Genomic DNA, 26,583 nt, shown 5'->3' on the forward strand with positions numbered 1-26,583 from the left:
ACTTAGATCTTAGATATAAAATTGGATGTGTTTTATTAATAAATAGGTAGTCGTACATTTTGTACTATATTATACATTTAATATATTTAAAAAACTTTTTTAATTAATATTAATTTAAATACTGTTTTATTGAACATTTAGTTGTAGCTTCTGGATTGTAATCATATGAAATCTTTGTTTATTCAGTTGTAATTTTAATTACTTTCATATCCAAATATCTAGTTTTTAATAGAATCTTGGCTACATCCCAAATAAAGTACACCATATCCATTTAATATTGTTGATAACTGATCTGTAACATACAAGGTTATATTATATTTTACATATTATATTTTATATATTTCATTAATATTTTGATTACCTTAAATAAAATATTTATTTTAGGACCTCTATTAAAATTTGAGTAATGAAAATTAAATATATTACATTTAAGGGATGGGTAAACTACTGGAATCATGATAAGCTAAAGTAAAATATTATCTTAAATAAAAATAGTGAAGACAACTATATGTAAGTAAAGCACATATTATATATATATATATATATTTAATAAACATAATAAATCTATTAACATTGTTAATATAGGTTAATAATTAATATAATCACCAGGATGGGCCATTGCTGATTTTATTTCATTCTCATTATTTTCAACAATTTTCATCAAACTTTCTTCCAAAGTATTTATATAGATACTATTAATTGTCCATGAATCATCTTTGTGAATCGTAGATGTAAATGAATTACAATGGAAATATTTTTGACAGTTATGATTTATATGACTTAATATTATATGAATAAATTTGACATATGATCTAACACAATAATAGGGGAACCAACATCTAAAAATAATATATGCATGTTATTAAGTAGGTATCAAAAGAAAATAATTGAGTAAAATAAAATACCTGACTGAACGTTGTATATCATAACATGTTACATTCTCTGTAGCAGAATTTTTTATAGCTAAATATATTAAATGAATCCAATGTAATGGTGGACACACCTACAATTTTCATGTAATAAATATTTGTATTTAAAATTATTACACAATGACACTTAATAATAATAATAATAATAAAACAAGTAACTAGGTTTATTATGTATTTTGAAATACGTTGGGATCAGTTTAATTTTTATTAAGATGTTAGATGACTTCTGGTAATACATATCAGGTATAAGTTAATACATAGGTAATATGTGAAAAAATTCAAAAAGTAAATAATACAATATAACTTTTAAGACTTTAAGAGGTAACTAATGAAATAGCTAAACCATATAACAATGTATATGAGATCACTGTTCTTTCTTTCAAGTTTTAATTTGTGAGTAGGCCCAGATTAAGATCTATTGTGCACAAAAGCTATGAAAAATGTAGTGCCTCCATTTTACCACCTGTTCGTTAAAATATATTTTAATATTTAAATTGTATTGATTATTTACTATAATAATATTCAAAAAACTCATAATTATTCATTTTGAATAAATAATATAAAAAATATTTTTAAAATGGACATAATATACAAACAAAAAGTAAAACAATAAAAATGTAATTAATTTAAGAAGACACATGGAATTTATTTTATTTTAAATAGGTATATAATACATTTGTTGATCCCACTATACTATTATTCTGAGCAATGTAAGTAAATGTAATTAAACAGTTCAACCACATAGTTCTAGGTAGGTATGGATCACAGATTAAGATTCCAATATTTCATTTTAGTTTGTGTCTTCTATCAGCACCATAACCACTTGTACTAAATTAAATATTATTTTTATTGTGAATTGAAAATAATATTATTTAACAAAAATATTGTAATTGTTGCTTCAGAACCATAGTAAGTTAATCATGTTTTTGTAGGCTGTAGCAGTGCAGCATATACTTCTTACGCCTTATCTGGCACTGCTTGTTAGCATTATAATTACAAGGAATATAAATATAAACATTTTATGCAACAAAATCTTAGTTAAAATTGGTCCCTCCTCCCTTTTTCATGAAAATATCAATTCTACTTGGACTCAAAAACATATTTGAGAACATGACACATTGTCACCCCAGGTACACAATGAAGTAGAGCCTCATTTTCATTGATGTGTAACACTGAGCCACAGAGGTCTTCTCTTATATGTATGATAGAAACATCTCAAAATTTAAAAATATATTAGACGGTGGGTGGGCCATAACTCAGATATGTTGCAAACAAACCATGATATAACATACTAAAACCCCGACTGCACTTCAAATTAGGCCTCAATTGTAGTTATCATTGGGACACAACTAGTATTCAGCCAACATTTTACTTTTGATATTCATTTAGTATATTTTATTTTATTTTCATAAATATTTTATTAATAGGGTACAATATGTTAAACTGTAAAATGATAAGTATAACATAATTATTATACTAAAAATATAAATTCGTTATCAGAATTAGGTACTTTGAGACTCAAGCATAGGCACCCCTTTATAGGACTCAGAATTTAGCATCTGGGACAATGACTCAACCGAGACCTCCCTAAAAACACCACTGCTTGTAATAGTCACTATATATTATACCATATCACAGTAGTTAAAAATAATATGTATGTATTGATAATTTATAATTACATTTTTTGTAGATGTATCTGTTGTTGTGAATTCAGTATTATTATAGGAAGGACATGCTTTTCTCACTAACAGTGAATTGCTTAAATGTAATGATGATGAGCTCAATAAATAATTTTGCAAATTATCATCATTTAAATTTATTCTTCTTATATTCATTGGAGTATTTGATAATAGATCATTATGCTTAAAAGTTTTTTTAACCATAAATTTCATACGTGGCTGATTACATGTTTGAACTTCTGTGTCTAGAAAAGAGATTTCAATTTTCAAATTTATATTTTATAAAAGTTTAATATATTTATGTAGACAGCTACCATTTAAAATATTTTGATTTTGTATAACGGTTGCATCATTAGCTAATGGAACTATTTGCATTATTTTACTTTGTTTTCCATCATTGATTAAATGATTTTCACCTAATATATTACTTGAACCATTAGAAATATTTAACAAATCATGATTATTTGTATTATTTAATTCCTTATACATTTGGTCTTCATTAAATGGTAACAAATCATTTGTGCATTTCTTATTCTCATACTAGAATTGGAAACGATAAATAATAATTATGGTATATGTACATAAAACATAATTTAAGAAAATCTCACCTCATGTAGTAGTAAGTCTTTTTTAAGTTCTTTTTTTAATATATAAGAAAGAGGCATATCTTCAGTATCATCCTCTTCATCACTTGAACTTCTGGCCATATACCAATCTGGTATAGAATCATAATTATTATAATCATTAATTATTTTCATTTCAGTATGATTTGATTTTTCAATTTCATCCGGCCATCGGCATTTTTTTTTTTCATAATCATAAAAATAATTGTGTTCATGCATCACATTATAACCGCTCCTTGTATTTAGTTTAGAATTTTTGGTTGTATCATAAGATTTTTCTTCAGGTATTTTTCTTTTTGTCATAATTTTTTTCTTTTAAAATAATTTTTATATTTGGATTTCAAATCATTTTTTAGCAAGATTTGTCAAAGTCTTAATGTATTTTTCATTATTTGTTTATAAGTTACAAGATAATGATATAATTTTTTACCTGTTTCTTTAATTGATATGCTGAAATAAACCATAATAGGTTATTCTATTGCAATACCTGCATAACTATACTATATTCATATTCATATTCAAATTGAATTGTTTATCATTTCTTGACAAATGTTGATCTTAAATTTTAGATTCTTGAAAACTTTCTAACTGAAAAAATGTATTAACAATTACATAAAAATTAATACTATACTAAATAAATCAAGTTTAATACTTTACTTAAACATTTTTACTATAGGTGAACATTTGGGGCACTGTTGGGGTATTGAATATCAGTTTAAATTAAATTTGATATTCCTGAAAAAAAAATCAAGTAAGCTAATAAAAAATATTTATTTCTGATATAGACATCATCATTCTAATAACAAAAATGTTTTTTTTTTAATTTGATTCATTATACTATCTAAACTTATCATAGTATCGATATTGGGTTTCATTATAAGGTATAACATCTGTCTGTATACTATAATGTATTAATCTTTAACTGTTAAATATTGGTTTATTAGAAAACAAAAATTGTCATTATATAATATAAAATGTGATAAAAGAGTAAAATTTTAATTGCGTAAGTAATAAAAACTTAATCAATACTATGATTTAAAAATATGGACAACTACAATATTTAATATAATTTGATATGCATGCAACTCCTATGCTGCTGTCTAAACATATATCACAGGAAATTAGAGTTTAGGATAACTTAGGTATATTGTGTTGTTGACTTTAATATAAAAGTAAATGTACTAACTATCATCAAAAATATAGGTAAAAACATTATCTGTGAAAAGACTTTGAATTTTTATTTCCATTTTTAAACGAGTTTTGAGTACTTCTATAAAATATAAAAAATGCTTACAACTTCAAATGCAGATCATGTCTTAACTCCAAATTTTGAGAATAAGCCGAACAACCAAACAAAATTGGTACTGCTAAACGCAATTTTTCTGTGGTGATGTTTTTAATAATTTTAATAATTATAATCAATTATATATTATTGTGTACCTACAGTTAATGAGGATTTATAATTTGTATATTGTATAATCACTAGCTTATAGTTATTTCTATATTATATGTGCAACTGTGCAAGCATATTATGTATAAATTGGGCCAATAAAATAAATGATTTGATATAATTTTAATGCCACATTAATTATCATTATAATAAGATAGGAACTTTTAGTTTTAGTTTTTTTTCATTAATTAATTTTTTTATGGATTTGAATCCTTCATATTTTATGATTATTTATTATTTATTATTTATTTTATTTTATTATGATGATATTATTTATAAAAAACATTTAATTTCGAGACCCTACTCTAAAGCTATGGAAGATACAGTAAACATTAAAAGTCGAACAAAAAGAATGATCAAATTAATTAAGTGTTACATCGAGAAAAAAAAGATTAAATGCATTTATTAATATTAATAAATTATTTAAGTAAAAGTCCCTTACAACTTTTGTTGAAATAGAAATCATATTTATTACAAATGTGAAAACAGTAACGCAGGTACCATTAATCATCTTCCAAATTTATAGATAAAATGGTAAATTTCTTTATTTATTTTTTTTAAATCAAGAGATAGTCACTCTTATGGTAAATATAATTAAAATAACACATAATATTAACTATAAATTAAAAATTAGACACATCACACATCTTAATCAGGAATATAATCAAAAGAAAAATACGAAAAATCAAAAATTATATTTTATATTTTTTTGATAAATGAGTTTAATTAGTAATTTAAGTTACCGATTCAAATATAAAATTAGATAAATTATTCAATTAATCCAATAAAATACGTCAAGAAAATTAATAGTAAATTGTTTTTACTGGAAAACATCTAAAAATATGTACAGTGAATATAACTGCATCGGCGTAGAGTGGGGGAGGAGACTGAGTAGGTTATAGCACCTAGGCCATACCCCCTGTATTATTTTGAAGAGTTAAACCCCTTCAAAATTAGCAAGATGTTCAGATAGCGTCGTCGTTACCCCAAGGAAAAAAATGCTATAGCTTCCCCATATAAATTCATCACTCTAGACCTATGGGTACCTAAAAGATAACTTTTAAAAAAATAAATAAATTGTATGCTTGTGATGTTATCATGAGTAGACCACAAACTTAGATAGAATGGACTGGAAACGAAAGCATAAGCACCAGGCCACTTAAGAGGACGCTACACCCGAATATGTTGTCTCCGTCTTACAAATGTAAAACTTAGCAAAAACTGTTTTGAAAAGAAAGAAAGACCTCTGAAAGAACCGAAGATTACAGTCATAACTAACAAACGAAATTTTCACCCCATAAAAAGGAGAACTTTGGCTGTGAAATATCGTTTTTATTTGTTCGATATCAGAACCACAAAAAAAGTTATTCAAGTTTGAAAAACACAAAAATAATGAATTTTGAATTTTGAATAGTATAAGTGATATCAAAAAAATAAAAATGATATTTCACAGGAAATGTTCTCAGTTATATTGTATATAAATTTGGAGACTTAATTACCACTACGACCTGAGTGGTTCTATCATTCACTAAACAGTTTTTGCTATGTTGTAAATTTGTAAGAAGGAGACAACACATGCGGGAATAGTATCCTCATAATTAACCTTTTTAAAAATAACTTATTATTTATTTAAACTTTAACTTAGATTATGAATATTATAACACATTTTCGTTTTCAATTGTTAATATTTTAGTAGGTATTTCTGTAGGGTCATTTTATGGTTATGAGTAGGCTTATGAGGAGAGAAATAAATGCAAGTGCGAATCTAGCGCTACCTATATTCATCACCTAGTTCCAGTATAAATATAGGTAGCGCTAGATTCGCACTTGCAACAATTTCCCCCGCACAAGCCCACTCATAACCTTATAAAGTTCGGCTCCCCACACGATTTAAGATAGTATAGTTCCTCCATAGAGTAATGATAACGTGTCTACCGAAATCACTATTAAAAACAGCTGGAAAATTCACCACTAGCATTTGAATGTAATAGTGGCGATAAACTCAAATACCGCGCTGGCTGCTGGTGCGCTGTAAATCCTGCTTCTATATCGGCACACATCATGTCGCAAGCGCTAGTGGTGATTATTCCAGCTATTTTGGTTATTTAATTTGGTTGTCACTTCAAAACGAACTTATCATAAGTGGTCGAGCAACCATACTATCTTAAATCGTGGGTCCCCGTCACCCGCCTACATGTCGCTTTCAGTCAATTATGTCGAAGTACATGAAGGAAATCAAACTCCACTTCTGTTAAAGTCTCGAAATAAGTTGCACGATTAAACAGCCACAGGCCATGGTCGCCATATGTCTCTAGGTTGCTACTCCAAAGGATTATTTGTTTTTTTAAAAATATATAAGCTTTTTAAAATGACAATTTGAAAATTGTACAAGCTGTACTATTATGCATTTATACATGTGCATTGTGCATATGTGTATACTTGATAAACATTCAAAATGACACAAGTGTATGGTGTATCGTATAGTATCGACCTCATACTTGTTGTAAAAGTGTGAACACAGATATATAAATATAATTTGTATAGTTTAATTATTTACACAATAATAAAAAATGTTTTAATGAAATGTACTCATATACACATGTAAAAATAAGTAGATAATTGTACAAGATAAACAATTTTTAAAGGGTTATGGTTCAAAATAATGCATAAACATATTTTCCAAAAAACGTTTAAAAATGTAAAATGTCTATTAGCGATAGAAAGCTTTTCAATTTTTAGGCAGGCGAGGAGTGGTATATAATGGGGCTTGAGGAAAAATAACATATACATTATACACGGCGACCCCGTACAGCTTATCACTTTCTATCGCAAATAGTACATACTAGAGTAACAACCCTAACGACTGCAGCGCAGCCTGTGGCCATTTAATTGTGGGACTCATTATGGAACGTGTGGGCAGCTATAGATAATATAAGAACGGATGGGCCATATTGTAAATACAAGCAACGCAGTAGTGGGTAGCGGCGCTACCAATTACGTGATTACGTATAAAAGAGAAAGACGGTCCCTCAATTCCTACGGGGGGCGTTTGTTATGTTATGTACATGTGTATTGTAGTAATCTCCAATAATTGTTCAATTAATTCCCATAGATAAGGTTAGGGTAATAATTCCACACCCTATCAATTCTTCCAATAGGAATTTGATCTTCTTGTTAATCAGTCTTCATGGATGTTAATATAATTTACTACCAACATAACTTCCAACAATAATAATGAGATAATATTTTGAACAAAATAATACAATCTGATGTTGCTACGACAATAGAATATTCGTAATACACGTAAATTATTTATATAATTTAAACAACGAAGCATAGGTATACAATTACATATTATTGAAATGAAAATAAATAAAAATGTTCAAAATTGTTTGCCATCCCTGTTTCCAATATCAACGTTAGTAAAGTTCCGATAAGATAAATATTAACAAATATCAAAAGACTTCTGAATTGCAGTGCACAAGTTTAGAGTATAGGTAAATATGAAAAGTAACAAAAATGGAGATTATCAACAAAATGTTAAAAACAATAATAATATAATTAAAAAAACCTTACCTTATCAATATACTAGTTTTTTAGATCAATAATATTGCGACATATGAAATCTAGTTCGAATTTTTGACAACAAGCCTCACATAATATCAAGTATATTAACAATTCATAAACAACAATGGATTTTTTTCAATTGATAATTTTTAGAAAACAATTTATAAAAAGAATCGTTTTGTAAGCTTTTTAGTAAAAATCACACTTACAATGATAATAATATGATAGTCTTATCATGAATCATGACGTATGGCATTAAACATAATTGTTACCAACCTACAAAGATATTATGTTAGGTTATAATTTAATTGCACCAATTTTTATAGCTAATAGGTAAAATATAAAGCCATTAAAAATACGAAATATAACTAAAAATTATATTTATCAATTATGCTTTTAAGAAAATACACTACTAATAAATAAAATATTTAAATCTAAATAAATATCAATTTGATTAAATTTATACATGTTTATAACTATTCCATGGTTTCAATTATACGTGATTATACATTTTGTTCTTTAATCCATGGATAAATAACTAAAGTAGCTAAAGTTATTTAGCCATGGATTAATCTATATCATGGAGTAGTATATTATGTTACTCAATGAACTGTACGTATGTAGTACGCATAATTTAACAATTTAATTTACCATGTACTGTATGATGTAAAGAGTATATATATATTAAACATATTAATATATTTTAACAGTCATCACTTATTTCCTATGTTATTTTATCAATGTATGGCTCAAGGAAAAATAATTAGCATATTTGCTTAATTATGACAAACTTTGTTAAAGTTTGAACTTTTATATAGGTAAGCTTGTAAAACCAAAGTGATTATACCTATATATATTTTGGAACAAATGCACTTTACCACCGCCCTCAAAATTTTCGATTTTGTTTTGGAACGTACTTACATTAATTATTTAAGAACGATGGTGCAATCAGACTTTGTTGGTCCGACTTCGTTTCGAAGTTATGGTCTTTAGAAGTCAGCGTTTTTGCGTTCTTACGCATGAGTGCAACGCTGCGGTTATCACGTCTTTTATGACTCATTTAATTTTTTGTCTTGAAACTTGCGTATATTAATGAGTTAAGAACGCTGGTGCTGTCAGAATTTATTTTTCGGACTTAGTTTCGAATTAGTGAATTTTGGAAATTTGAAATATTGCGTTTTTTATACATACCCACAACGCTATATAGTGATTACACAGTTAGTGGCACTCGTCGCTGCGCTCGGCGCCGTCGCTACGCTCCCAAAAATATCCCTCGAGTTGCTATGTAATACCTTTAGGTATTAGGTGGTATTAACCTAAAGTAGGTCACAATTCAAAAGTTAAGATATGTCGTAGTATATGGGAATTCTGACTGCAACATCGTTTTTCACTCGTTAGTCATTAATATGTAAGTTTCAAAAAAAAAATCAAAAGAATCGTAAAAGACGTGATGAACGCAGCGTTGCGCTCATGCGCAAAGAACGCAAAATTGCCAACTTCCAAAGCCCATAACTACGAAACTAAGTCCGACCGACAAATTCTGATTGCACTATCGTTCATAAATAGTTAATATAAGTATGTTCAAAAAAAAAAATCGAAAATGTTGTATGGGGTGGTAATGTGCATTTTAGCCCATATTTTATAATCTTTAATTTGGTAAGAACACGTTACAACTATTATGAGAATTTTCTATTCAATTTTTAATCTTTTTTACTCATAGACAAAAATGTTCTCATACATAAATAAAATTCATCAAAATCATGAATATGTATAAATAATTTGGTATAGTTGAAAATGTATAAAATGTTCAATTTTTATGGACTAGGATTGAAAAATGAAACATAAGGTATAAGTTGTTCATATTGTAACCAAAAATCTAAATAATATAAAAACACTGTTTTTTTATAGATATTATAAGTTCAAATTTGGAAAAAATTAGATATTTTAACAAAGAAAAATAATTTAAGTTATTTTGTTGTAATTTAAAAATATTATTCATGGTATTGGAAGCATTTAAAGTACCTACCTACCTATAATATAATATTTTATACAAGCAGTGGCGTTTTCAAATGCAATGTTTTCGACAGCAATTTATTCAACCTAAAGTATTATTAATAGTATCATGGTTTCTTTGGTTATTTAATACTATTTCGTTCTGACCTTACAAAAAATTAAAGAAAAACAGGAATTTTTACTTAAAACCAGATTTCGAAAAAATCGATTTTGGTTTTTAGTGTTACTCTAAGAAAATGACCATAGATACATGCGATTTTCACTGAATGTTTGTGTTATATAGCATTTTCTATACACCATGCAATTTTCAAAATATTTTGACTCGTGTTGAACTATTTATGGGCCTATGAAATGTTCGATTATTATTTGTTTTTTTTAACTCCTGTCGATAAAAAATGTTTCGCTCGGTCAAAAAACTGTAAATACAAGGTTCCTCGTAAGTTGTTGTTAAAAACAACGTGTATATTTCAAAAAAGTTGCGGGTAAATCCATAATAATTTTTTATAAGCGTTTAAACTTAGAATTTTGACAAAGTTCATAAAAGTCACGAAAATTAGCAAATTATATTTCGGAATACATACAAATTTTTATTTTTACATCTAAGATTTAAAAATTTAACAAAGACATTGGACATTCACTCGATTTCTCATGTAGCGATTTTCTTATTTTGTTGTAATTCAAAAACGAATTACTGTAGACATTTGAAATTTACATCAAATGCTTGTTTCATCAATTCATACACTTGATAAAATTTCTGACTTCGATCAAAATATTTTGACTCGTTTTAAGCTGCTGGCGGACATTTTTCATTTTCATTTTTTTTCATTCTTTTTTTAAATAAATGTCAATAAAATGTTATTGGTTGGGTCAAAAAGCATGACAATTTAATACAAAACACTTGATAACTTGTTACAACGGTAGTTGAAAATAAATAAAATACATATAGGTACACTTTTTTTTTATAAGGATTTAAAGTTCAAATGTTGACATCATTCATCAAATTGAAAAATGAAAAATGATTTTGTAGTTAAAAATGTAAAAAATATTCAATTTGTATAGCTAAGGATTGAAATTTTTAAACAAGGTTCCACTTGAGCAGTTTTTCCGGAAAAATCTAAAAAATATTTGAACGCGGGTATTTTTTGCAAACATTTTAAGTTGAAATTTATACAAAATTACATATTAACACAAATTTGTAAATATTTTAATAGGTTAGTTCACGCTTACATTAAACATAACTAAGTTAAATAACTATTCAGAACGTCATATAATTTTCTGTTACGCGTTTAGAAGCGAGAGACAACGCTTACTGATATGGCATCCTCTTAATCAAAAAGAAAAATACTTTAATTTAGTACTATTAATTAATTAAATTTCTAATATCAAATAATTTTAATCATTTCTATGAAAACTCTGTACAGAATTATAGTGAACATTTTTTCGAAAATCCAAATATCAAAAAAAAAAAATTAAAAATTTTTTTTTTTTAAATATTTTCATTTCTTATTTTCAGAAACTCAATTTTTCCATTATGTTAGTCTATATTGTATTGCAGTGCCAATAATAGTTTCATTTTTCAAGATGTATCTACGGAAATTCAAAATTACTTGCAGACGTTCAGTATAGTATACTAATTAAAATTATGAACTCGGAGTCTCGGTAAATGGTTAAAATTGTTTTTTGGTTTACCGATAATTCACGATGAGTGTGGTAGATATCTATACTCTAATAAGCCAATTTAAAACTTGAGTGCACTAATGCAAAGATTTAAATTTGCCGCCAATATTCAAAATTATGGTTTTTTTGGTCTTGCACTAATATTTGAACTAAAACATGATGTTTTAGTGTATTAATATGATTGGCATGCGCTAATATAAAATTCAAAAATAGACTCCCATATCTGGAAGTTGAAGATGCATTTGTAGAGCTTATGGAAATATGCCCAAGGGCCAAGATCAATAATTGGAAATATATTTTCTGACTACATTTTAATGTCTTATAAAATGACATAGGTATAGGAGATTAACAATGTATGTATTGTTAAATTTTTGGGCAAAAATTAAACATATTTTAATATTTACTATTAAGTATTTTGTAACATTATAATTTTTATATATTTACCTTTTTAAATTTATTTTTCAATAATATTTTTCTTAGTCATGAAATTTAAAAAAATCTAATATTAATTGAACATACTATTAGCATAATATTTAAATATTTCAGCATATTTTCTGGTAGAAAAGTGAATTTAGTTTATACTTGGGGGGAGGGGGACACACACTCAAAAGTAAACATTTCTCATTAGTCTTGACAAGCCATCTCGAAAAAAACAAAAAAAAATACTAAAAAAAACGGAGAATTTAACGCAAAACCAGTTTTTGACCAAATCGGTTGGGTGTACTTTAAAAATAATTTCCGTGAATTCATGAAATGTTCACCAAGTATTAAAATTAGCATTTTTATAGGATCACCATCAAATTTCATAAAAAATTAATGAATAATGTTTATTAATGACAGTTTTTGAGAAATAACTATGAATATTTATTGGTATAAGAAAATGTCTTTTTTTTATAAGCTTTTATTTAACTATTGTCGACAATAAAATGTTCTCTCAGTCAATAAATTTGAAAATTGAATACAAGATTCCTCATATGAATTTTTGTTAGTAAAAAGTTTAAAAAAATTGAGCTTAAATCCACAATATTTTGAAAATTGATATTGGAATTTTGACGGAACTTGACGAGTGATTCTTGAAATCCTAAGAAATTTTATTTTTATGTTTAAACCCCTTCGTGCATAGAGTACCACAAATAAGTTTCTCTTTTTAGTGGAAATCTTTGAAAATGTTGTAACTTTTTTCAACTTTATTGCATAGATGGCCAGATTTTGCAGAACAAAGATAGCTATTTTTATTTTATTGCATGGTTAGGTAATATAGATGTCTAGCTGTAAAATTATGAATCAAATGTGAAAAATAAACAACTACTGAAAACATAATTGTTGTGCAGAGAGATTACCACTCTTTTTTTGTTATCATTATAAAACATTTAATACTACCAAACTAAGCCTGAAAAAAGGATCACTAGGTTAGGCTAATTCCAGGCTCCTCACGGAAATGCGCACCATAATTTACTATCAACATACCTTATCAATTATTAATACGAGTGATGATAAGCACTTGTCCAAAAACTGTCCGAGGGATATTCGATATTACGAAACAAAATAATGTGTTAGTAATAATATATATGTTTATTAATATTTTAGGAAACAATTGAATAATTCATTTTTATAATTTATTATACTTGTATAATAGATCTTCAAATAAAAAACCACTGGAAGATATTATTATGAATCAAATAATATAAGCTTGTGCGTTGCTATCGATAAAACCTTACCCTATAATAATATATGAACTATAAGATGTTAATATTAACTAAGATGTTATAGTTAAGTGCTTTCAATTACTAATTAGTTATTATCATTGTTATATTGTCAATTAGTTAATGCTTAGTATTACATCAAAATGGGTGTCCTATTTATAAGATTGACCTTTGGTACTTGTTGCTCCATTTGAAATAATTGTTGTTGTTTATTAGAATAGGTACAAGTTATGTTATTGTCAATGCACATCTTGTCATATTCATTACATATTTATACATATAATTATTAATATTATTGCACTCTATAATAATGTGAAAATTACTAGATAATCCAACATAATATTAAAACATATTAAATCTATTTGACATAATTTTATATTAAAATGACTAGATTAACCATTGACAATTGACTTATATACGTATTAGTTATTGGTGTCTTAATGATAATAATTAATAAATTAAATTATAATATAATATTGTAAATTGTAATATCGGATAACCCTCGGACAATATAGCACGGTCTTAGATGATAAGGTCGGACAACTCTACCTTATCAGTGTTCCGCTTAATCGTGCAAAACACGCTTAAAATATTGCCGCTGTAAAATTGAGCGCTGCCAGTTAAACATATTTTAGGTTAGGTTAAAACTTAAAATTAGGAAATACAGGAATTACAGAACTATATATAGTATCTTCTAAGACCATGGTATTTACTATATATATATGTATTTTACAATATTATGCTTCTATGCAATGGTATGCAGTGTCAGAAGTTGTTCCATTTGCATGTTTTTTCTGAGCTATTATTTATTGCGAGTAAGCTTGAAATTCATTTCACAACCCTACGAAAAAGCATTTGTTTTAATGAAAATTGTGAGTAAAAAAAAGTGCATGTTTGTACTACCTATTTTAAGTGCATAAGTGGATACATATTTAGTACTGTGTCAACAAATTTCCGAGCAGATCAGATATACACCTTAAAGGTGTTTTACGGTTTTACTGAAGAAAAAGATTACAATAATTACTGTTTGGTATAATACTATAATATGTTTTTACTTTTTTAATCAGCTACATTTTTGCTAAGTTTTACAAGTTTTTAATTTCTGTTTTCTATTTTCTTGGTAGGTACACTGTCTCATTCGCATTCTACCAAAATACATGTTTACATATGTTATTATCTGTTCAACTGTATTGCGCATGGGAAACTTAATGGTGTAACTTCCATTAAATCAACTGTAATAAGTTCCAAACAAATTGCTGATGAATAGTTTTTAGCAAAACTTTCTTCGACTTTTTGAAGAACTTTTCGAAGCCTATGTTGGGATGTATTAACTCACCTCTTGTTTTCATATTTACTAAAGTAGCAGGCAACTGGGTTTATGGGTAATTTGAGGAATTAAATAATTTAAAAAATATATTTTTTAAGACCGTGGTTTTTTAGACAAGTGCTTATTATCATTTATCACTCGTATTAATAACTGATAAGGTATGTTGATAGTCGTTTATGGGGCGCGCATGCGGGTAATTAGCCTGAAATTAGCTACAGTTATCCGCTCGTATAAATACTACCTTGTAATCAATTTTGTCTGGAATGTTATGAAAAGAATATCTCATTTAAAGAATGTAGATTTCTAAGTTTAAAACTTACAGAAATATATTATAAACTTATTGTGTGCCAAATATGGCGCAAAATGCATGCAATTGAAGTATAACATGGGTAAAATTATTGTGTGCTACATCATAGATTTGATTAATTTTTAGGGGTGGGGGTCTAAATATGTCTTTACAAACTAAAAAGCGGTGGCATTGAAAAATGTGAAATATTTAAAAAAAATTGGGGAGGGGGTAAACCCCTTAAACAGCCCCAATCACCGTCTGCTGTGGGTCCACATCATGCATATAATTTAAAATCACTTATTTTATTTTAGCATAGAAAATAAATAATGGGAGCATGTCATTTAGACCATTGCATAAGTATCAATAATAATAAAAAAAAAACATAATTAATTATGATTGCATGTTCCCGAAATTGCAGCAATAAAAAATGCAGTATTTCATGCATAAAGTCTGAATAATTGAGTTTACAATGTTTGTATTGTATATTCAGTGATTCCACTACACAAAATAAAATTCAGATGGGGGGGAGGGGCTAATGCCGATCCATACATTTTTCCAATACACAATCCTGTGGAGCTTTTTCCGCGCCTCACTATTTATTAGCTTTTTTTTTACTATAAAAAGTAATATATTTCAAAATAATTATATTATGTATGTGTTAAACCAAATACAAGCAGAGTTGTATAAGGTACACACACTGCCGGTATACTACGATAGTACGATCATACTGATCGAGGTTCACCCCTAAGCCCAATACTAAGCTGGAGGTCTTCAGTTGTCGCACCAAGTTCGAGGTCCTGAGCCCTGTATACTCTCTCTGGATACGCATCGTAGGCAGTGCTAATAATACAATCAGTACAATTAGTATACTTGTCTATGAATACAATTGTCTAGGCTTTCATCGTATATGTATTTATATTATACCTAAATGATTTATCAACATTATCTCTTTCGTATTTTATTTGTGACGCTACTGCTAAATCAGGTCCATTAATTCAGTATAAAAATTAAAAACTTGAGTTTCGACATGAAAACTGAAAAAGAGATTTGTGAACATTTTGCTGCGTTTAAATTTTGGACCTATTATATGGTAACCTTACTACTAATCATACTGATACAGTAGTCGTTAAAATATATAAATAGGCTTAAAATTGATCTAAATGATTTTGAAAATGTTGCGTATGGATATTATACTATAGGTACAGTATACTGAATACAGGGACGGGTTATTTGTAAAGATTTTTTTACAATTATCATATATGTTATCTAAAGAATTAATTTTTTTAGAAAAATTGTAGAATAATAATTTTACAATAAATTGATATATGCTAACAATGGGTTGTTTTTAAATTAATGTAAAAGGGAGTTGTGAACGTACATATTATGTTCATTCATTCATATTATATATGGACATTTGGTATACCATCTAACTATTGAATTATAATATTCTGATATTTAACAAAAAATAATATCAACATATTATTCAAAATATTCAATTATAAAATTATATTTGATGTTTCTGACCCTCAAGAAACTTATTACTTAAATATAGTGCCTTACACTCATACCTACTGCAGTGATTGGGATGATGATGACTAATGAGTAGGTATAACATCATAATACCTATACATAATTATTTTGTTAGCCCTATAAGTTGTTTTTATTACTTATTAAATTAAACAAAAATTAATAAAATATATACAACCGTACAAACAGTAATTACAATTTTAAATTCTGAGAGGTTGAATAATGTATTGATTTTAAATGATGTGTGTCTGTCATCACCTTTTGGACAGTAAAAATGCTTAGATTTTCTATATCAACATCTTTTCTGGTAGAAATGTGAATCTAGTTGGTCCTTTGAAAGATTCAAAAGTACTAGTTTTAGGCCAAATAGATTTTGTTTTTTGGAACTTAAAAAAAAAAACCATACATAGGCACATGAAACTTTTACTGAGTGTTCATATTTACATTTTATACATACCATAACTTTTTTTAGTTTTTTAAAAAATTTTTTAACCCTTATTGAGTTACTAAAAAGCAAATCACTATTGCATCTAAAATTAGAATTTTGATCAAATTCATTTCAAGCACAAACATTTACTAACTATTTTGAGTACAAATTCCTAACAAAAAATCTATTTGTATCCAAGATTTGACTTTTAATACAGATTTCTCATGTTTTCCTACATTTCAAACATTGTTTCTCATAAGTTGTAAGTACAATAGCTAAAATATCTTAATAATTACACAATTTTTTTTTGTAGGCTTATACATTGAGTTCAAATTTGGATGAAATTTATAATTTATATTTGAATAAAGAATAACAATTTTGTTTTAATTTAATAATATTATTCCAGGTACTTGAAACTTTTATCATTATATTGTGTACACACTATGAGATTTTAAAATGCAAATTACTGTATTATTATGTCAATTACCAATGCTTAGTACAAAAATAAATTATTTTAATAGCAATAAAACCATCAATTGTGAGAAACGTGTCAAGTCTTTCTTTTAGAAATATTTTTTTTTAGTCAATGATTTAGTATCATTAAATTAAAATTGAATACACTCATTACAGGGACGCACTTGACACCTAATGTACAGCAGAGCATTCCTTACCCCCCTTTTTAAAGTTGAGTGTTGAAAGGACCCCAGTACCCCACAAGTGTTTAGTTTGGACTCGGTTGTTAGTATTGTATTTTATGAATTATATTTGTACAATAGTATTGTATTGTTGTTTATTATTTATTAAATACTTACAATAGATATTATGTAGACATCTTCAAAGCTGTTCAATTTTTAACATTTTATTAATTTAAAATAATCAGTTTTGGTGTCTACCTATTTATTATAGAATATGTTTATCGTGTTTATTATGTTTTTTTACCTAGAGGTCTTACTTACGTTGCTTAATCATAACCAATAAACTTAGTACTTATTAAATAAAAATAAAATGTTTTACATTTTGGAAATAACCATCACATCAACCTTTGGCCCTCTTCCCCTTTTGTTGGAAAAAATCTATAAAATACACAGGAGTGTACTGCATTAATAAAAATAATATATTACTAAGAACAGTAAAAACGTCATTGAAGTGATAGGTGGGTGGAAGTGGTAAGATGTAAAAATAGTAATAATAATATATTATATAATAATAATAATAATATAGTAGTATAGTAGTCGGCCGTGTAAAATGTCAATGGCCCAATGGCCGTCTAGCGCGTGCATCGCCACCATAGGTCAACGGCCAATGTCGCATTATGATTTGTGACGTGCGGATGACCGTCTACTCTACACGGTACACACGAGCGACCGACGTCCCACATCGGGAACTCGGGATCAGAGAGTTGTACACGGCCCGCTAATCTTGTACTTTTGTAAAATGTAAATTGTAGAAGTAAACGTTAGTAGTTAATGTTGCTGTTAGGGAAGGAGGGAAACCACCATCAAACAAGGAAGCCTGCAGCCCACAGTGCATACAACTTACAGGGCGAGTATACAACCCAACGATAGGACGCACTCAACCGCTACAACTTTACTGTAGTAGTCACGACAATTTATTTTCCGTGGACACTATAATTATATACACGACTGCTTTGAACGGGCTGTTCAGTGTTTACGTTGGTCACTCCTATTGTACGTGGTTGCCGACACCGTTGCCGTGGTGCTTGGTGAATTTAATATTTATATTACGCTGTATAGTCGGCGAGACTGCGACACACACTCGCAACGTCCAATGTTGGGTTCGTAATTACCAATTCCGTATATTGTCGATAGTGCTGTCGTCCTGTGCGCCTGTGTCGTCCGCGCTCTCCGTCGAGGCATCAACGCCGCCGCCGCCCCCCACCGACGACGACGGCCCGCAATCAATTCTCGTCACGAATCACGATTGCCCGACAAAGACCGACCGCAGCTGCAGCCAAGTACGTAAGTTGATTTTCTGTTACAGTACACATTAACAAACGTTACGTTCTAGACTGTTTTTATATTTTATTTATACTTCCTATTTTTGATTTTTTTGCCATTGTTTGTCGCCGTTCGATCCTTTGTACTCGCGATCGAACGTCGACGTTCGTTGTTTATTTCGTTTTTTTATTATACGTTTTGTTGCTCTTCACTATACCAACACGCCTAACCTTGCAGCCAAAGTTTCGTTTACCACGATGGATTTCTTCTAAACAAAGGTAACGTGAAAAGGACAGATATCTTGTGCGTGCGTGCGTGCGTGCGTGCGTGCATGCGTGCGTGTTTGTGTGTGTGTATGTGTTTATACACATCCGTTGTATGTGTTTACGCGATCGCGGGCGCGTGTGTGCAACCATCGTCTCGACTCTCGAGTTAGGAAGTGTAAAATCAACCCAAGGCGTTGTGATTTCATGCGTTTTTCCTTGAACCTGTTGATTGACGGCGTTTCCGATTTTCGGCGATTTAGCGTCTTCATACGTATTGTATAATCGAACGCCTATTACAGTACACCGTCATCAAGGTTCGGAAAGTACCCCTTTTTCCGGTGGTGTGCCGTTTGAGGGGGCGACGATCGTCATCACCGCCACTCTTCCCCCGTCCTTTTCGTGGCGAGCGCACTGGTTTTTTGCTGCCATCGGGTCGTCCTTGTCCTCGTCCTCGTCCTCCGCGCGCGCTGGTGATCCATAACGTGCTAGATAAATCTCGATGACGTCCAGCTCGCGCGATCCATTGTGTCCGCGGTTCGCTGCTCGATCTTAACCTAGAATAATCGCAGTGGTTTATTGGCGATTCTTCGGGAATTATCCGCCCGCACTCCTCGCGTTCCGACAATTTCGTACGCCGCCGCAGGTAAAACACCCTCCCCTACCTCTCTCCGTGAATCTTATTTACGAACACCGGACATCCGGGAATGGAATTCATTTGATTTTGTTGTTTTTTTTTTCGCCGCCAAGCGTCTCTTTTTGTTTTTCTACGTTACCACTTACCGTTTTGTGGTACTAAAGTAGTTGTAGTCGTCAGATTATATTTATATTATTTGCTTTTTTGCCAAAAACTTCGTTTTTACCTTAAGGTGTTGTTGGTTATTTAATGTAATATTGTGTTTTTTAATTATTGCTGAAATTTAATTTTCGGTGCAGGTATTTTAGTCAAATTTATATAGGTAGTAAAATGTTAGTTCTGAAATGCTCAATCTTATTTTAGTTGAAGCTTCTAGAGCTGAGATTGACCTAACCTATTGCAAGCAACAAAGTAGCTCGATTTTACTTACTCTGAAATCTTAAACAATTGGCCCCTATCTAATAAAACGACTATTGATTATTGGAACTCTTAATCATTGAATAAATAACATATTATAATCAATCACTAATCAATTATATATACCATGTTTGGTATACTAAATTTAGATATGTTATTTGAGATTAACCATAGTTACAAATATTTCACCTAAATATATATATTATATTATCTATTGTTATAGAGAATTTTACTCTTATCTTTAAGAATTTAACAAGGAATTTATGAAAACTTAATATCAATTAAAAATTATTTTAACCAATATATAGGTACATTTTTATTATTATTATAGACTTATAATTTATTCAAGTAGCATTTTAATGTAGGTATCTTTCTTATTTAAGTGAATTAAATAGTTTTAAAAATCATTTATAGATGCTACCTAGATACTATCTTTGGTTTACGGAAATAATTAAAAATAAAATATATTTTTATTTCTGTTGGTTTTCAACCAAGTTCATTTGTTTCACATACTTCCCCTTGGATTTTTATTTCAAATAGATTTGTATGATTCCTTATTACATCCTTATAAATATAGTTAGATCATTTTTTAGATTAATATAATATTTATGTATTTATTTTTGTCTTTTTTAGAAATTTGCATGGAATTATAGCTGTGATACTCAACCAATAATCAAGATTTTGTGTAATTCATATTTACCTGCAACAGTCTGCCATAATACACCTATAGTGGTGTCTCATATTAAAATATCCAGTTTGCCGTTGGATACTAGGGAGGAAGAGACATATTCGTCCCCGCAGGTGACACGTAAAGACACGACGGACGTCTACGCAGAACGCGGGGGTGCTTCTCGTGTCTTCGGAGGAAGGGACGACGCCCGTTCCGAATCCAATCAGCAACCGCGTTGGATACCTCCCTCGATAATCAGACGCGATGCACTCGCCCAAGAGGATGCTAATGATGCCGTGTTTCGCAAGGTGCGCGGCATTCTTAATAAGCTTACGCCTGATAAATTCCAAAAACTGAGTGATGATATTTTGAAAATTGGCTTAAACACCAGTGTTGTACTGAAGGGTGTCATATTTTTGATTTTTGAAAAAGCTCTCGATGAACCTAAGTATAGTTCTATGTATGCACAGCTGTGCAAACGGCTAAGCGACGAGGCATCAAACTTCTTAATTGACCAAGATCCAAACACTTTTCGCGAATTATTACTAAAAAGGTGTAAGGTCGAGTTTGATAACCGTTCTAAAGCAACTGCTGAGTTTGACAATGACAATGGAACATCATTATCTCCAGAAGACGAAGAACGACGACAGGTGAGATAAATTAATAGTATTTAATATAATTTGTGTACAAACCAGTATCTTATTTAATTACCTTATAAATTATAAAACATACCTAGTTTATTATTGCCTATATAGTGGTTATATCCACTCATTTATTTTTTTTTAATAAAATTGATAAATTTGTCTATATAACTAGATTTTAATTAATTTAATCTATAATATGTATGAATTGATTCGTAGGTGGCTAAGCGCAAGATGTTGGGCAACATACGCTTCATCGGCGAACTTGGCAAGTTGGAGATCGTGGCGGAACAAATATTGCACTTGTGCATTCAACAGTTATTCCCGAGGAAGTCCAATGTCAAGGACGCGGCGGAGGACCTCGAATGCTTGTGTCAGATAATGAAAACATGTGGTCGCATATTGGACACAGAAAAAGCAAAACCACTGATGAATCAGTATTTTGATAGAATTGCTCAGTATGCTGAAAATCCTGAACTGCCATTGAGAATCAAATTTATGTTGTTGGACACCATGCAATTGAGAAAGGACAACTGGGTACCACGAAAAGCTACTACCACAGAAGGTCCAATGCTCATGGATCAGGTTAGTCTTAATGCTGTAATAGGTTTTTTTTAAATAGGTGCCCAATTGGAATTTCTATCAAATTAGATAATAATATTAGTAGCTGTTTTCATTATGTTTGTTAAACTCTTTTACAATAGGTATCTAATTGAGAAGTAACACCGACCAGAGTTAAAATTTAAAATGATCCGACCCCCAATTGAATTAATTTTTTCCTTAAACATTTGGTTGACAAATTTTTCTGTAAGACTTCTCAAATTGAAAAAACGATTCCTAAATTCAAAAATTTCCAGACAGTTATACTCATTACAATAACAAACAGTGTAGGTTTATTTATATTAATAAATTAATTAGATAATAGACTTAAAACATTTCATGTATTTAAAACCTATCACCATTGTTCCATATAATAACAATAATTTTTTTTTTTTAAATCATACTTCCTACCAACAACATAGTTTTCATGACATTTAGCTTTTGTTACTAATTGAATCTATACGCTTTGTTTGATTTGAAATGTCTTTTACCGGATATTTTACAGGCATCAAAAGAAATGATAATAAGTTTGCCTTGGGTTGGACAGTTTTGATATCAATTTAAAATAACTTTAAGTTCAAAGAATGCCCTTACATAATTTAATTGTGAAAATATATATGTATTGCAATAAACATTAAAATATCAAATCAACTTAAATTGCTTTTTACAACTTGTGTTATTAATAGTATTATTACACTAACTTAAGTGTTGTCCATCATAACCAAATTTAACACAAGTGTTGAAGTGTGTAGGATATAGATTTTCTGGATGATATTACACAGTTCTATAACAGTGGCTTACATACCTATTCATTTTCTACAAAGAGGCTAGGTGGTTGGTCTCAGTCACTACAGTGTTCTGAGTCAGGCATCTGCTGGCATTGCTAGTTCTCGGATGGGTGATTCCTCGGGTTTTTTAGTGACAAATCCTCGCCCCGCCCCCATATACATATTCCTCAACCAACCATAGTACCCCTACAACAAATACTAATTGCCATAGTCAATAAAAAAAATATATTCCACATTATCACTAGCATCACGATTTTCATTTTTTCAGCCTCACAATATAGGTAACATGTATATGAGTCATTATGTTTGTTTATAAAAACGAATACCAAAAGTTCAAAGTTTTGAATAGGACAATAGTATCATGGTTACTCTGAACACTTATAATTCAAATAATAAACTTAATGAATTAATGATATTAATTTAATATTTATTTATAGGTGACTGATATCGTGAGTGGAGAGACAAACGGGCAGAATCAGAGAAACAACCAAATGCAAAATGTGAATCAGTCTAAAGAAATGTTCAGACGCTCACTAAAAATACGAGATGATATGATAAGTTCTACTCCGGTATTACCATTCAATTCTACAATGCCAGATAAATTTAATTCCATAAATGGTTTTACCAATTCGGGTAATTACTATAATGTTAATGGTCACAAAAACCACCAAAGGCTATTAAATATTAACTCTGGCAATAACTATTATCCACCAGCCAGAATAAACTATACAATTAATACCCAGCAAAATAATAATACAAATAATAACATGAACAATAACAATATGAAAGATCTAGGTCCTAATATTAAAAAACTCTTACGTGTTCAACAAGGTACTAAGCCTGAAGATATGTCCTTACGTCCAGCCGCAAATAGTATGTTATGTAAACAAATTCAAATAAAACCACCACCATTATCTATGACTCATATAGGTCAATCAAATCAGATAAAGTTAACAGAAGTACAACAAATTCAGATTAAACAAAACTCACATGATAAACATAAAAACCTAAAAAAAGATAAGGGCGTTTCTAAAGAAGAAGCTATAAAGAAAGGATTAGATATTTTGGATAAACTTGGCACAGATCCATCCATGGATGCTATGAAAGCAGCAAAAGCATTTGCAGATATTAAAGTGCCTGATCGGTTTTTAGCAGATGTTATGTATGTCCTTCTTTTTGAACGGTTTCGTAAGAGAGTTGATTTGGATGAAGAATTACTATTCCGTTTTACTCAGGAAACCAAAAAACAAAGTATTATTTCTGAATCTATTGCCATAGATTGTTTAAAACGTTTTATATTGAAAGGACCGGAGTATGAGTCTGATGATGACAAAACATTATACAAACGTTTTTCCAAATATGCAGCTGAAATCTGTCAAAATGTATCTTCTATATCAGAACTCGCGGAGGTATCAGAGAATGGTAAAAGATATCCAGCGTTTTTGATGGTCTTACAAGATTTAAATGAAGTCATAGGTAAAAATGAACTAACAAAAGTGTTCAAAGAAAGTAAAGTCAATTTACTAAATACTTTGCCTGAATCTTTAAGGACTAAAGAACAGCTTGCAGAAATATTGCAAGAACGTGGCTTAACTTTCCTTTTCCCATTGCTACGTATACAATCTGACTTGTGGAAACAAATTACTAGTGATCCAAATCCAACTCAATTTTATAAATGGATTAAAGAAAATTTAGATCCTGTCCATTATGTCGATCCCGGTTTTATAACAGCCTTAACCACAGTGATGGTCAAATTTATAACACAAGAGACAAACAGTACTGAAGTAAATGCCTCAAAAGCTGATCTGGAAAAAGAAAAAAGTCTCCTCGAAAAATTCAAGCCAATTATGAGAACATTTTTTGATGACCAAAATGATCTGCAAATGAATGCCATCTATGCACTGCAAACATATTTCTTTTCACTTGATTTTCCAAAAGGCTTGTTGTTAAGATGGTTCAATTTAATGTACGAGTTGGAAATTGTTGAAGAAGAAGCTTTCTTAAAGTGGCGTGAAGATGTAACAGACGCATATCCAGGCAAAGGCAAAGCATTATTCCAAGTCAACACTTGGCTGACTTGGTTAGCTGAGGCAGAATCTGAAGATGAAGAAGATGATGACGATTGAAATTTTAGTTAAACTAATTTAATATCATTCTATTCTGGTTTTTGGTTCTCTTGTAGTTCTAATGTTTGTTTATTTTTTTTCAACATTACTCTTATTTCATTTTGTGTGTGCCTCGATTATGGAATTTAAATCACTTATACTGCCACCAGTCTTATGCTACTAGTAAAATTCTTAAATATGACACTACATGAAATAAATTGACAACCTCTTATTAATATATTATAATTTTTTTATCCATCTGAAGAAAAATTACAAATGTCTTTGTTATACTCTAAATTATATTATCTCATTTTGGTTTTATCATTTGCTTGTAATTGAACATACATAATTTGTTCAAATATTCATTGAACAGATCTCATTTTAATATCATTTGTGTCAAAACCAGTTTAAAATTATTAGTTTCTATTAATAAATGTGTGTTAAACAATGTAATAATACACCAAATCATTTAAATATTACTCAATAAGTCCTAAAACCTCACAAAATGTTTATGATATAAAAACAAATAAATAAATAGTTCTGAATGGTAAAATTACAAATTGGTTACATGACTTTATTATTATTATTGTAGTTTTAAAATATTATAGTTGGCTAGTAACAGAATTAATTTGTAGTGTATTTGGTAACTATCACTGATTTGTTTTTTTTTTTTTATTGAAAACCATGTTTTTATAGTCTGGCCACTAAGCCTCTGAAACTCATTGGATCTCGCTCAATCTCATCACTAAACCTACCGGATAGGTGGTCGAGTGGGAGAAATTTGGGTACAAAACTACTCAATCATTTGTATGCGCGAAAGGGTAGCACTCTCTCAGTGGCCCGAGTATAGTCTACTCTCTACTTAGTTGGTTCCATTGTCAGGTTTTCTAAAGAATAATAACCTGAAATTTTTGTGAATTACTTATTATTTTCATTATGTCCTAACTCCTAATAGACATTAGAAAATATAAATAGTATCATTAATTTTAATATATTTCAACAGTTTGTTTAACATTGTTTCATAATCACAGTTTGACGATGTTCAATTAAGTACAGGGTGCAAACTACAGGAATTAACTAAATTTATCGACGAATATCCTCATTTAGTTCTTCAATTGTTCTAGGTAGATTTAAAGTTTCATACCAATTTAAAAATCGTTTTCCGATCAAGAACACTTTCTTTTGGATCCAAACCGAACCGAGTGCGAAATGTCGAAATGCTGTCTGTGTCGCAGTCACATATTCGGCGTTTTTAAAAAATGCCTAGATGACGAAACCACGTTGTTCACCGAA

The 26,583-nt window shown here is 29.4% G+C and overlaps 2 protein-coding genes across 5 annotated transcripts; one reads left to right on the forward strand and one right to left on the reverse strand.

The window, feature by feature from the left end:
• Window positions 1-47: 47 nt before the first annotated feature.
• Window positions 48-8,467, reverse strand: LOC111031727. 2 transcript variants are annotated; one of them, XM_022311791.1, is made up of 9 exons: window positions 8,258-8,467; window positions 3,889-3,966; window positions 3,662-3,819; window positions 3,217-3,543; window positions 2,923-3,148; window positions 2,609-2,853; window positions 906-1,003; window positions 607-839; window positions 48-292 (listed from the first exon to the last, which is right to left on the reverse strand). In XM_022311791.1, exons 4-9 carry the CDS (start codon window positions 3,532-3,534, stop codon window positions 219-221), a joined length of 1,194 nt encoding a protein of 397 aa, XP_022167483.1. In that variant the 5' UTR covers window positions 3,535-3,543; window positions 3,662-3,819; window positions 3,889-3,966; window positions 8,258-8,467; the 3' UTR covers window positions 48-218. The 2 variants fall into 2 exon arrangements, with proteins under 2 accessions (XP_022167483.1, XP_022167484.1); XM_022311792.1 differs by having other exon boundaries at window positions 176-292; window positions 3,884-3,966.
• On the forward strand, window positions 494-25,846 carry LOC111031726 (eukaryotic translation initiation factor 4 gamma 2). Of its 3 annotated transcripts, XM_022311787.1 has the most exons (5): window positions 494-510; window positions 18,691-19,186; window positions 21,120-21,806; window positions 22,017-22,382; window positions 23,623-25,846. In XM_022311787.1, coding segments are annotated over exons 1-5 (3,240 nt in total). In that variant the 5' UTR covers window positions 494-508; the 3' UTR covers window positions 25,312-25,846. The 3 variants fall into 3 exon arrangements, with proteins under 3 accessions (XP_022167479.1, XP_022167481.1, XP_022167482.1); XM_022311789.1 differs by lacking the exon at window positions 494-510 and having other exon boundaries at window positions 19,042-19,190; window positions 23,623-25,311; XM_022311790.1 differs by lacking the exons at window positions 494-510; window positions 18,691-19,186 and adding an exon at window positions 19,200-19,447 and having other exon boundaries at window positions 23,623-25,311.
• Window positions 25,847-26,583: the final 737 nt, after the last annotated feature.

The sequence above is a fragment of the Myzus persicae genome, unplaced genomic scaffold (genome assembly GCF_001856785.1).
Source record: "Myzus persicae strain clone G006 unplaced genomic scaffold, MPER_G0061.0, whole genome shotgun sequence".
NCBI classification, from domain to species: Eukaryota; Metazoa; Arthropoda; class Insecta; order Hemiptera; family Aphididae; genus Myzus; species Myzus persicae.